This window comes from Halichoerus grypus, chromosome 8 (assembly GCF_964656455.1).
Source record: "Halichoerus grypus chromosome 8, mHalGry1.hap1.1, whole genome shotgun sequence".
In the NCBI taxonomy this organism is placed as follows: Eukaryota; Metazoa; Chordata; class Mammalia; order Carnivora; family Phocidae; genus Halichoerus; species Halichoerus grypus.
Window position 1 is genome coordinate 67,461,119 of NC_135719.1, and position 13,709 is coordinate 67,474,827.

At 33.1% G+C, this 13,709-nt stretch overlaps 1 protein-coding gene and 1 long non-coding RNA gene across 4 annotated transcripts in view; one reads left to right on the forward strand and one right to left on the reverse strand.

Annotated features, from left to right (window-relative positions):
* Nucleotides 1-13,709, forward strand: part of LOC118543292 (uncharacterized) — a 73,367-nt gene that overhangs the window by 15,645 nt on the left and 44,013 nt on the right. The window lies entirely within an intron of this gene.
* Nucleotides 1-13,709, reverse strand: part of CTDSPL2 (CTD small phosphatase like 2) — a 79,978-nt gene that overhangs the window by 6,650 nt on the left and 59,619 nt on the right. For all 3 annotated transcript variants that reach the window (XM_036104169.2, XM_036104168.2, XM_036104167.2), the window contains exons 9-11: nt 3,861-3,923; nt 3,677-3,756; nt 542-668 (exon numbers count right to left, since the gene is read on the reverse strand). In XM_036104169.2, coding sequence (XP_035960062.1) covers nt 542-668; nt 3,677-3,756; nt 3,861-3,923 — 270 coding nt within the window. The remainder of the gene's footprint in view (nt 1-541; nt 669-3,676; nt 3,757-3,860; nt 3,924-13,709) is intronic.

Sequence of the window (13,709 nt, forward strand, 5' to 3'; positions counted from 1 at the left end):
GCAGGCTGAGGGAGAGGGAGAAGCAGGCTCCCCGCAGAGCAGGGAGCTGGACACGGGGCCCGATCCCAGGACCCTGAGCCGAAGGCAGATGCTTAACCAACTGAGCCACCTAGGCGCCCCCAAGTTATATTTCAAAGAAATACTGACACAGGGTATAAATATATTGACAAATTAGTCTAAGAAGTTATTTCAGAATGTCAAAGCAAACATACCAGAACATGGTTAAGCTATTTATAATTCTCAAACATGTTTACAATTACTTAACAACTGCTAAGAATACCATTAGCTGATGTATATTTTATAGTCCCTTCTTATTTAGACTTATTACCCAGATTTTTATCTGTGTTGTAATTCATTTAAAAGAAAATTTTCCACAAGGAATATAGCAATTTGGCATTTCTAATTCTAAAAGATAACACTAAACAGGGAAATTTCATCAGTGAAAATTCTGTTCTCCCATCATATTCCGTTTGGCAGCATTTGTTCTCATTATATATATTTTTTCCCAATCTGAATTTGTTTAGCAACCCTCCCTTCCTACCTGATATGCAAAGGCTTGTGGTGAGTTGTCAATTATTATAGTCTTTGAAAGATCTCTTCCAAGGATATTTAAGTCCTTTATATAGTTTCCTTGTACACAAACACAATGTTCACGGAAAAGCCGATGCCTAAACATAAAAATAAAAACAAATTAACTAAAAAAAAAATCTCTAAAAATTACAACATATACTGAAACATATACACATACCATAGGCTTTACAATTTAAGCCTTATTATTTTCTCTCACAAGGAAATTCAATTATAAATGTGAGCCTAAGCTTTGGGCTACAGTTTTACTTTTAAAAATGTTAGCAATTATTGAAACCTTACAACCAAATATTACCATGCCTTTTAAGAACTTTGGCTTATCCCAAAATGTTATTATTAAATTATAAAGAGGGATTAAAAACTCTGTAAATTGTTTTTGTAATTTATTTACCCAGGAAAGCTCAGTTCAGATGCAGCATCTGGTTGTCAGCGAGGTCCTGCTTTTTAACCAATTTTCCAGATGGTTGACTGAGGCACAAGGAGGTCAAGTGACTTGCCCAAGGTCACACAGTAAGTCAGTGGTTAGCCCCGCATTGGAACCCAGGATCCTCCTGGCTCCCAGTCCTTTGCTCTAACCAGAAGACCACACAGCCTCCCTATCCCTGTACATGCCAGAATAGAAAATATAAGAAGGAATGTTTCTGTGTTGGCATTTTTAAAAATGTTTTTAGTTTCCCTTATAGTTTTTTGAGAAAGGTGTGGAGGCCAAAACATTCCATCATTTCAACTTTTCCCAAACACCCATCTTTCTTTTATTTTAGTGTGAGTGTATATATGATCATTTGAAAAAACAAGGATTGAATGAAATGATGAATTCTGATTTAAGTATTACAAATGTAAACTGATGTTTCACCAATGATACTCAACTGAAAAATGCTGTTATCATTTAAAAAAGCTATTAAAGGTTTTATAATAATACTTATATACTGTCATAATTATATCATCTCATTTAGCACTCAAAATGTTAGTCTCCGAATATTACTAATAATTAATACAGATCACCTTGAAATGCTCCATTTGCATACATTAATAATTTGGTAGTTTGGCTTCCTTGTGTCTTAATCCCACTAAACAATTTTTCAGCAGCTAGGGCCTACTCATACCTATATTTTTAATTATGGAATTTCAAGAAGGCATTTTCTACCAACAAAATCTGCCTTAGCTCTAAAAACAACAAAAAAACTCAACCTTAAAAACACCAGTGGTGATGACAGAGTTTTCCAACCAGACAAAATGTAGTAAAAATAGTTCTCTTCCTCCCGTTTTATAAAGAATACTTTTCATTAAATGATCATCTACCTCTGTATGGCTTAAAGACCATCTTACTTTGAAAAGGTTAAGACCAGACAAAAGAATTTAAGTCCTGGTTGGGCCTATAAAAGATTCCATTTTTATTTGTATAAACATTTACATTATGTATGAGGCAACTAGAGAGGCAGGTGCAGCACATAATGCAAGTTACTACTACTGTTTCTTCCCTAATAGCAGCAAACTCACCCAAGACAGGAGACAAATGAATATGTATGTGGATACTAATGATTACTTCAATTAAATTACACTAAAACCCCTCCAGTTATTCAGGAGTCTGAGGGTCAGTAGCAGGTGTTTGCAGTTTTAGAAAGAAACTACTTCTGCCAGTCATCAGATTTGTCTTTGGACTCGTGAGATTCAGAGATCATAGGAATTTCTGAGTATACCTTGTCTTCAACATAATTCCCTTAAGCACTCTAATGAATTCAGTATACTGTTCAAAAAGTTCTTCCTGTTTTAAATGATTCAAATACAACTACATAAAACAAATTTAAACTCCCAAATATGTAGATTTTATAAAACTAGTTTAAAAGAGGGGTGTTAATCTGTAACATCAAAATTCCATGACTATGACTTGCCCCCCAGTAAAATGAAAGCTCTAAGAGGGAAAGGCTTGTATGGCTCACCACTGTTCCATGGAACATTGGAGGTGCTGAATAGAAATCTTCAGAATGAATGAAGTCATCAAAGCAAAATCATTTGTGTACTTTTGTTAAAGTTAGGTAAAATGAGCATGTATTATACTTTCATGAATAGAAAACATCATTTTCATTTTTGTATCTGATGCTTGCTTATATGGAAGATAAAATGGAAAGTGACAACAAGGACAAATTTTGATCCTTTAGATTTAAAAAAAAAAAAAATCACAGTTCTATTTACAAGAAAGAAAATCTCCTAAGTGTGGACATGAGAAAAAAGTCTTTTAGCATAGTTGCAACCACTCAATAACAAAGGTCCTATTAACAGTAGAAATTAGGATTTTCCACTAAAAAAATATGGAAGAAAGTATTCAGGAAAATGAATTCCCAGCTATTAAAGCTCTTATGAGCCTTTTCTGGCATCTCTCACAGCTCTTGGTCAAAAACATCAAAGAGTAACTCCAGCATCTTAAAGGATGCAGCAAGACTGCTAGCAGTCTTAATATCTCACTTGACAGAAATAATGGAACTAATTTTCAAACTGTTTTAAAATTACCCAAGGCACTCCCACCTAACCAGGAACACACTGCATCTGCTGGCTCAGGACACACACAAGGAACTGAGTCCAGATCAGGATAACTTGAGTGACTAAACCAACTGCAATTTCCAATTAGAGTCATGTAATGTTTTCTTTCCATGGAGGACAAATTTGCTCTTGAAAAAAGCAAAAGAGTTTAATTTATCCTGTTAAAATTAACCTTTATTTCTCTATGCCATTAAAAAGGTGACATAACATGCATTATCTCAGAGACATAAGGAAGTGAAAGTATCATGCACACAGTGAAAAATTCCACATACCCCCAGTCTCCCCCCAGTCCCAAAAGAAGTGAGGATACAGATGGAACCGTGAGTGAATATATACATTTGACCTTTGTATCCTTTAAAGAACGTCTGTCTGGAATTATATCATTAGGAACTCTTAAAGAGTTTGGGGGCTTAAAAAAATTCATTTCACCATTCAACACAACCAATCTCTATATATGCAGCCAACTGAAAATGGCCATCAAAATTAAATAGAATCATAGTAATTTCATAGATCAGTGTGACAGACATTTCCACTATTTCTTAATTAAATTTACCTGACCAGTTGCTTTTTAGGGTCTAGTATGTTCAGTAACTTGTCTGCATACACCTTCTTAGAAGCAGTAAAAAGAATGATCTACAAATTCAGGGGAAAAGAAGTAATCATTATACATGATCTAAATATGGGTACTATATTGAATAAAATAAAAATACTTATGTAATTAGCTTAAGCATGTTTACCTCATACATCTGAGACATTCGTTCCAGGAATTCCCTGAAGAATGGTCTTAATCTCACGTAAACCTGAAGAAATAACAAAGACAGGCTTCAGTAAATAGACATATAGAATAGAAACAACTTATTTATAAGAGATGTTGTGTTCTAACTTTAAATATAATTAAGAAGTTCATATTTTAAAGTAATAGAAAAGTACACTAAGTACCACTCAACCAAATATATTTCATAAACCCAAAATCACTTACAACAATCTTTTGGCAGGGTAATAATAATCATTGGTGATGTCACTTTTTAATATTTAAATGGCAGCATACAATATAAGAACTTCGTGGAATATAATTTTAGTAAACATTTAAATTAAAAACGGAAGGTTTCCCTTTGAGATTTTGATCCACCAATCAGCTCCATCTTCCAGCCAGGTAGCATCCATCCAATTATTAGGCAGGCTGTGTGTCCACCTCTAGCTGACCTGTCTCAGTGACCTTCCTCTATACTCAGAATTTCTTCTCAACAATCACCTGCTAAGAATACCTTTATTTTAAATCTCTATTAAGATAAATAATGTTCAAGAAAGAGATGTCTGGATTGGTGGGTTTAAATAACTGCAATTTTTCAGAATTCAATCTTGTTCTACATTTACTGATTCAGACATGGCATCTAAATTAGCACTACTGGGCTACTCGAGATTGAAAATGTAACAGTCAAATATCAGTTATCAAAACCTACTGGCAATATCAGGAAAAACTACAGTACCCAAAAAACTGCCTTATATACATTATTTTATTTCTGTGTGTCTATCTTCTTGCCTACATTTAATGTAGCTCTTGTAATACACTCTAGAATTCAAAAAGCACAGAATTATAAACCATGAGCAATCACTAAAATGGATTTACAAAAGATTTTAAATTATATTCATTTTGTGGCAAAATTTTATAAAAAGAAAATTTTATACTTTATACTCAACAGTGATTAACTTCAAACACCATGGACAACAAATATTTATAGAAGACCTATGCACCAGATTTAAAAAAAAACAAACCACTAGGAACAACAAATTCAAAATCTAGGCTTCATGAAATTTAATTCTGTCGTTAATACACATCCACACAAAAATGATAAAAATCTCGTTCTGGGAATGTTTTAGGGAAGAACAGGGAAATCATGCAAAGGATTCTAGGAAGTAGCGACCACTGTACTACCAATCTTTATAGTTTCCAGAGCCCTTTGGGCATAAGACAATGCCAAATATATAGTAAATACTTGATTAAAAAAAAAAAAAAACCTGTTGAGTAAATGAAATAGAATTACCCAAAGTTAAGCAATATAGACAAAACAGAGAAAGAGAAGCAAGCCTATATGACTACACAAGGACAATTACTGAGTTTCCTTAAAAACTAATCATTTGTAGAAGACAATTTTGAACAATTGTTACTTTGCTAATAGTATCACTACCCCTACCTCCAGGCTAGAATGATAAAGTACACTTGTTTTGAATCCTATTAGTCAGGCATTTTATTTCAATTTCTTGACTAATCAAAAACAAAGTGAAGCCATTTACCCCTACCCCTAGACCAAATAAAAATAACCAAATCTTTGGTATCAAGTCACTATCATTTAGGATAAGGCACAAGAAATTTAACTAGAGCTGCTCTTCTAATTAATTTTAACATTTTTCATCCTAAAAACATTTGGTATACTTTGTGGCCAACCCAAGTAACTGACAGATTTCAGATATATTACTACTGCCTTAACTGGAAAGAACATTTTTATTAACTATGGGTCTTTTCAAAAATAGATTTGTGATGATTAAGAAAAAAAACATCTTAGTCAATACTTTTTTCCAATGACCTCATCTCAAGGATGATGAACTAGGAACCATCAAAGCCTTTTGTTTGTTCCTAAGAAAGTTAATCATGCATTTATAATAACCAAAATACTTTATTTTTGCATTTATATAAATTATTTCATTTGTTCTCAATATCTGTTATCACTTGCTCCATACTCTAAAGTAAGCTAAGTAAGGTCCCTGTTATTTGGGATTTGTTTCCTCTGAACCCTAACATACTTCCATTTTAGAGGAAACTTCTATGTAAACAATATTATCCAAGCATAGGAAGGCGAACACCATACAAAGGTGACATTTCCAACTTCTTACACATGACTTCAGATTAAGTCAAAACTATAACTTCATTGTACATTCTACTACTGTCACCATTCTTAATATAAAAATACATCTTAAAATTTGACATTACTTTCAAAAATGTCCTTGTTTACAGGGGATGAAAGGTAGCACTAAAGATGGGGGAATATATTGCTAGGCTGTTTCCTTACCATGAGAATAGAATTAATTGTTAGCTATAGAAGTTCCTATCCTCAAAAACAGATTCACCATTTGAATAGGAAGGTGTTTCTGTATTAAAATATATATACAGAAACTAAGGTGGTTAGTGGGGGAAAAAAAAGAATATAGAAAGATACAAGGTAACAGTGAGCAAGGGTAGAAGTTCTGCTTTGTGCTACAAAGGCAAAATCTCAGAGAGAAAAATAGAAATTGAGACACAAGGCCAGCAGGATCTAAGTCATTTGGATGGATATATTAAAGCAGAAATCTATAGAAGTCAAACACTAAGTACTGTTTAGTAGGAAACAGAAAACAGTTGTAAGATATGTGTAATACAAAGAGAAAACAATCACTTATTGTGTGGGGTCACAGAGATACAGAAATAAACAAATGCACAGAGGCATTCCAGAATGCTTCCAAATCTATTCCACAGATGCTTTTAACTACATTTATCTTCTCCTAACTTGCTCATCACAAAGATTCCTGTCCTGAGCTGCCAATTTCCTATTTTCCACGTTCTTTCTCTACTTAGTATTTCACTAACCATCCTTCTTCAAACTTCTCTTTACAAAGTTTTAATCTTCCATCACTGAACAACATACCTTTTGAAAAAGCCAAAAGTTTAAAAATAATGCAGAATGCTATAAAGAAACAATTATATAAAAATACCATACCCAAAGATACATCTTAAATAGGACTGACTACTATGCAAAGATACAGATTTATGAATATGTTCAAAATACAAAACTTTAAAAATAAAATCTACTAGAATAATACATGCAAAATAGTGATAATGGAACTAATCTTGTATATAATCTGTTGTGGACTGATTTTGCTAAAATTTAAATTTTACATAGAAAAATATATAATAAAACATTACATTAACAGTACATCAACATTCCTTCATATAAACAATACCTGATAGCCTATACTTTCTTCGGTATTAAGACAATGAGAACAGCCTATAATTGTGTATATACATAGTCCAACCAGGCCATAAATGGTAAGCAAAACTAGATTTAATAAAAGTAGCCACCAAAATAACAATCTAGTTATAAATTGATTATATTTTGTGATAGTCTTAAGTTCAAATTCATGACTAAGTATGCAGTGTCAAGCTATATAAACTGAATAATTTCTATTAGTTTACCAAACCTTATCTAATTTCATAGATAACTTTAACAGCATGACTAAAAAAAGAAAGAGGAGGAGGAGGAGAGGGAGAAGAAGAAGAAAACACCCAAAGCAGCCATCACTTTGTGGGCAAGTGAAGAAGAAAAAAATTCCTTACATATATATAAATCTTTTAAGGAAAAATATGTCTTTTTTAAAAAAAAGATTTATTTTATTTTAGAGAGAGAGCTCGAGTAGGGGAAGGGGCAGAGAGAGAGAGAGAGAGAGAATCTCGAGCAGACTCTGCGCTGAGCGTGGACCCTGATGCGGGGCTTGATCCCAGGACCACGAGATCATGACCTGTGCTGAAACCAAGAGTCGGATGCTTAAGCGGACACTTAATGGACTGAGCCACCTAGGTGCCCCTAAGGAAAAATACTTCTAAATGGTTGTAAGCACAGATAATATAACCTTAACATATCCAAAAAGAAACATCTTATTAAAAATTTTTCCATGATATCCTCTGAATTTATTGCTATACTGCTAAAGCTTTTTAAATTGTTTTAATTTTTAACTTTTTTGAAGTAATCTCTATGCTGAACATGGGACTCAAACTCATGACCCCAAGATCAAGAGTGGCATGCTCCACCAACTGAGCCAGCCAGGTGCCCCATACTGATACAGGTTCAAAACAAAACAAAAAACAGTCAATTCAGTGGGACTCACCTACTTAAGAGTATGGCACCTTTAAATAAAAAGATGACTGGTAAATGCTATTTATTTAATTAGCAGTAAGACTTTAAAGCTGTAGAAAACCAACAAAGCTGGGGAATGTGAAGAATGAGATGCTATAAATAACTGAAAAATCTAACCATTCGTAGACACTTACTCTGCCCATTTGTTAACCCTTCTGTACACCTTTGTCTCATTTATAAAATGGGTAAAATAACAGTACCTACCTCATAGGGTTGTTGTGAGGATTAAGTAAGTTAATACATGTAAAGCACCTAGAAGAGTGCCTGGCACACTGAGACTGCCAACTATTATTACTATCCACCTTATTATTTAAAAGTACTCAGTCATAAGGAGAATAGCGGGAATGAGTATGATTCTATGGGGCAGAACTGGGTACCCTCAACTCAAAGAGAAAGCTGTACAGCAGCAGTCTATACTTTTAAATCATGAATTGCATCAGCTGATAGCTTAACTATTTAACTTAGTTAACATTTTCTTAGCATCAATACTAGAGCACAGAGATGGAACCTAAATCCTCTTTATAGAAGAGGGTTGCTCAGGTAGGCCCTGTGGAGACCTCAACTTCATAACCCACTGGGTGACATTATAGTAACATCCCTTGCTTAACACAGTCCCAACAAGTAGATGGCTGCTGGTATAGTATTTGTAAGCAGACCAATTCTGGAAATGAATAGGTAAATACTAAAACATCAAAATAAAAAATAATAAAAACAAAAACCCCCAAACTAAAAGATTCTGTAAAACATTATACTAAATAGAAATACATGTGAAAAGGGATTTTCCTATAGAGTCTACATGGGATAAAGTGAAGCTTATGGTGTTCATATAGATGAGTTGGCAACGAAGCAAAATCTTCAAATAAAAATTGGCCATTATATATATTGTTTATTTAAATATGTGTGCATATATGTTTGTGTGTGTATATAAATAAGCTATTGCTGTGTTTTTATTTACATAAAATTTAGTCATTTTAAAAGCAAAAAAAAGGTCATTTTAGTAGAACAAAAAATGCTGCCTTTAAAAACAAATTCTAAACTGTCTAAACAATTTAATATGCTTAGTAATCAACTGTCACCTCTCCTAAATTTGCAAAACGTTTTTAGCTATTGAACAAGAATTTTCCATGCATTTTTAAAATGAACTGCCTCTAATTTTAAGATACATTTAAAAGATACAAAGAATTCCTCATGAAATACCTTTTATCATCTTTGAGAAGCATATAACTATAGGTTTCAGCTCTTTCTTTTTTTAACCTTAAAAATCAATAATGAATAATTACAATGAAAAAATTAGTACCAATGACTAACTATACTTACTAATAAGGATAGGAAAGTTCCTTTAAAATTACTTTTTAATATTAACCTACAATTATCAAAATATTGTTCCCTACCAGCTAAAATATTACATTAATCCTCAAAACTAAGTGTCCACGACCCCAGATGTTTTATTTAAGGCACAATTATACATACTACTTTTGTACAACAAAAATTATGCTTTATGAAGGTCAAAACAAAATGCCTCTTGGTTAGTATCAATTTAAGTCAGAGCCTGAGAGAAGGAAAAATTTGATTAGATATTTACTACAAAGCTCTTCATTTACATGATTGCTTTTTCTTCATGAAGCAAAAATAATGGTGACTTTTCTAAGAAAGACTAGAGAGAGGAGAAAGAAGCCACTGACCCTCTATTCCTCTTGTTCTGTAGTACAAAATATTTGAGATCCTTGTGAAAATTATCCTAGGCTATAAGGTTCCCAGAAAACAAACAAACTACAGTAATGGGGAAGAGGTGGAGCTTTGCTAACATGATTTCCCACCCACCTCTCCCCCCAACTTTTCCCATAAAAGCAACCTCCACTAATAAAAACAAAGCACCCTTTAGCAAGTAGCTCCCTATGGAACCTATCTCTCCTTGAGTGCTTACCACAATCTGATTTCTGGACAGCTGACCCAAAGTTTGATGATTTTACTGATCTTCAGAAAGCCACTGACTGGCTAAAGTCTTATTGGTGAACAGAGTCAAAAATCAGATGCCCCTGCCATACTTTACAGAATGAGGAGTTGGACAGCACAGTTACGTTTGGCTGTACTGTGGTGAAACATATGAGGCATCTTCTTTTTGTCTTCAATTAGCCACGTTTGGGCTGAGTAGCTCTATTACATCTTCAAAAAACTGAGCTCCAGTTCTTGATGGAGATAGAGGAAGGTCATTGAGGAGGTGGTTCAGCTCAAGAGCTAAGTGAAAAATCTGTCTTTTGATTCAGTCCTGCTTGTGGATAGAAGTCATCTTCTGGATGGAAGAGGGAGTGAGATGACCTAGAGTCTTGAATTGGTGGATCTGCAGGAACAGAAACTAAATACAGTGGAGACCTCTTAACTGAGTAACACCACGAGATGGATTTCCTGACAATGTGTCAATATAAGCGAAATATAAAGATTAAATATGTGCATTGGAACTGATCATGCACTTGTTTTTTCAGATATCAAATGCATTTGCACCATTCTATGAATAAATACGCTTTCCCAATAACTAACTATAAAATAATATGGAAAAACAACCAATTTAAAGGGAAAAAAAGACCCATTCAAACAAAAATCCATTACTTTTGCCTTTGTGAGTGCCATACCCTCACTTTAAAAACTCAGTTAATGACTTTTTCTCTCCAACTACAGAAACTACAATCTGTCTATCCATATAGTGTCAGTAGTAACATGTATCAAATTTTAATTTGATTGTGTCTTTTAGGGTTTTTTATCCCCCAGAGAAATGGAATTCAAATACACTCAATGTACTAAATTGAGGCTTGAATAATCGACCTGCTCAAAAATTCTGACACCTGCATTAAGTGAGTTGAGTCCTACTTATCAATCAAAAGGAGAGTATATACCATTAGTCAGGCAATCTTTAAATGTGAGTAGTGGTCATCTTAAATTTCCCTTAAACTTTCATCTGAAAAAACTAAGAAAGCCCACAACCAGGTTATAGTGGATCCAGTTTTAAATTTCTCTATATATTAATAAGAGTTTTGATGAACATTTTATTACTTACTTCCACTTAGAATTTGAGTATGTAAATTTACTGTATATACTCTCATAATTATCACACCAAGGGTCAGCAAACTATGGCTTGTGGGTCAAATACAAACTGTCACTTATTTTTGTAAATAAAGTTTTACTGGGACACAGCCACGCTTATTTGATTATGTACTTACTGTCTATGACTACTTTCATGCTACAATGGCAGAAAAAGTATTTGGAACAGAGACTGCAGAACCTAAAATAATAAAAACTGGCCCTTTTCAGGAAAATGTTTGCCAACCCCTAATATAGATGATTATTAAAACATACGTGAAACAATTTACACTTTAAATTGTTTGAAAGAAACAAAAATAACAAGTAGAATGAAAATTAAATATAGGTCAACCATAACAAACTTACCACAAAAAGAAACTAAAAGTAAAATAAGTCCCAAGAGGACACTTGGTGTTGATTCAGATGAAGAATCTGATCCTACCTTAATATTACCAGTTTATTTTTAAGAGTATACACTATGCTATGTAAATGCTATGGAACTGACAGATTCAAGAGTATACAGATAAATGCCATGGAATGGTTCACTTAAAAATGGTTTATTTTATGTTGTGAATTTCACCTCAATAAATTATTTTTTAAGAGTATATACAGTATTTTACAGGTTTCTACCTTTAAGTGGGCCACATTATATTGCAGTGGTTAAATATGTAAGTTACATCTTACCTAATAATGTGGTTTCTCCAAAATCTCTTAGATCATCTCAGACCCTTGTGTATATTTCTTCTTTGCCAGTAGATGGAGACAACACCACTGAAAGTTTAAAAGACATCATTCCCTGTTTAAAGGGAGCTTGCTGGTCTGAAAACTAGGGGAACCCTAACCCAAGATTTCTTCAAAGTTCTTTTTAAAAAAGCAGACAGAATGGCTATGCCAAAACCAGAAATCCAAGGGATTATACTCAATATTAACTATGGACATCCTCAAAAATTTACTGAAGGGGGACTAAACTCTGTACATGATGTAGTAACTAATAAATCATAATAATAAAATGCAATCGTCTCTGTAACTTATAAGATTCAAACTTCCTGCTCACTGCTCCTAATTTAGGCTAGATCATTTATTTTTCAGTTTCAGAAAGTATAACTCAGAATATATAAGAAAAAGAGTTCTTTGAATTCCAGAGGTAGTTGCAGTACATATATGGTTTTTATAAGTATTAGTTGTATGCACCGCTACAAGACTTTTATTCAAAATAAGACAACTATCCAGATCCACATAAAAATAATAAGAACTTTATAAAAAAAAAAAAAAGAAAGAAAGAAGAGAATTAAGGCAGAAATGGTGGAAGCAGCAAGAAAAAATTCAATTTTATGGTCACAATAAAAAGAAATGCTCATGAAAGGGAAGAATCAAACTCATCTACTTTCCAAGTTTCTTAACTATTAAAAATGACATAAACCAAAACTATCTGCAAGAAACAAATTTCAAATCTGAAAGCTTAAAAAGTCATTCCAAAATAATTATTTAATATTTTTCAAACAACTTTCCAAATTCAAATCCTGAATGCAATTTTGAACAAAAACCAAGGTTATCAAGCTAAAAAGAGAGAACTAAGATATTGCTATACTATTTATATTTGCCACAAGACTCCTGTCCTTGATGTGAACTAAAAAAGAACAACCCATTTGGCAAAAAAGGTCTTATTAAGAAAAGAGATTACCTTAAGCCAAATAATATCCAGTTAAAAAGAAATACAAAAATCTTACAATCTTTTATTTTTATGTATATTTTGCTCATTCTCTAATCAAAAGCCAGAACTAAAATAAGCCTCCATAGAAGGGAAATGAATATAGTATTCAAATATTAGCATGCCTACAATGCCTATCTAGGTTAAACCAGAACTAACAAGAATTGCTAAAATAAATTCTCTTACGACTCATAAAGTAGGTAAAGCAGATCCTGAACCACAAACTTCTCTTTAACTGTGAAATTTTTTGATTCCCAAAAGACAGTAACTATCATGTGCCAAGAAAACTATACCATATTCTAACTGCCTATTAAGAGCACAAACAACCATGAACACCTTTCCATCATTCACACAGTAAATGTTCTGTGGCTTTATTTAATCCTTGGGTTGGCTTCCTCTTGACAAAGAACAAACTTTTTGACCCTTTCCCAACCCTTCAACAACTGCTATGTATGAAGGTAATGCTAATTAAGTAACCACCACCAACACAGAAAAGCACTTTGCAATTTTCAAAGTGTATTCATATAAATTAATTGAAATTTTATGATAGGAAAATCTCAAACATAAGAAAAAACTATGGCCAACACACATAATTTACAGTGAAATGTAAATGATCTTTGCATTTTGCATGGTTACTTGTCCATCAACACAGATGAGGGAGAAATGCTTTTACCCAGATTTTTAAAGCAATAACCGGAAGTGTCCTGGACTTCTGTGATTAATATAAAGTAGATATACCAAACTGCAATCTACAGGCCATATTACTACAAAAGGAAATAAAAATGACCAACAAGGAATGAGTTTTCTTTATACTAACTGGATTTTTGGGGGAAAAAAAAAACACACAAAAAGCAAAACACCAG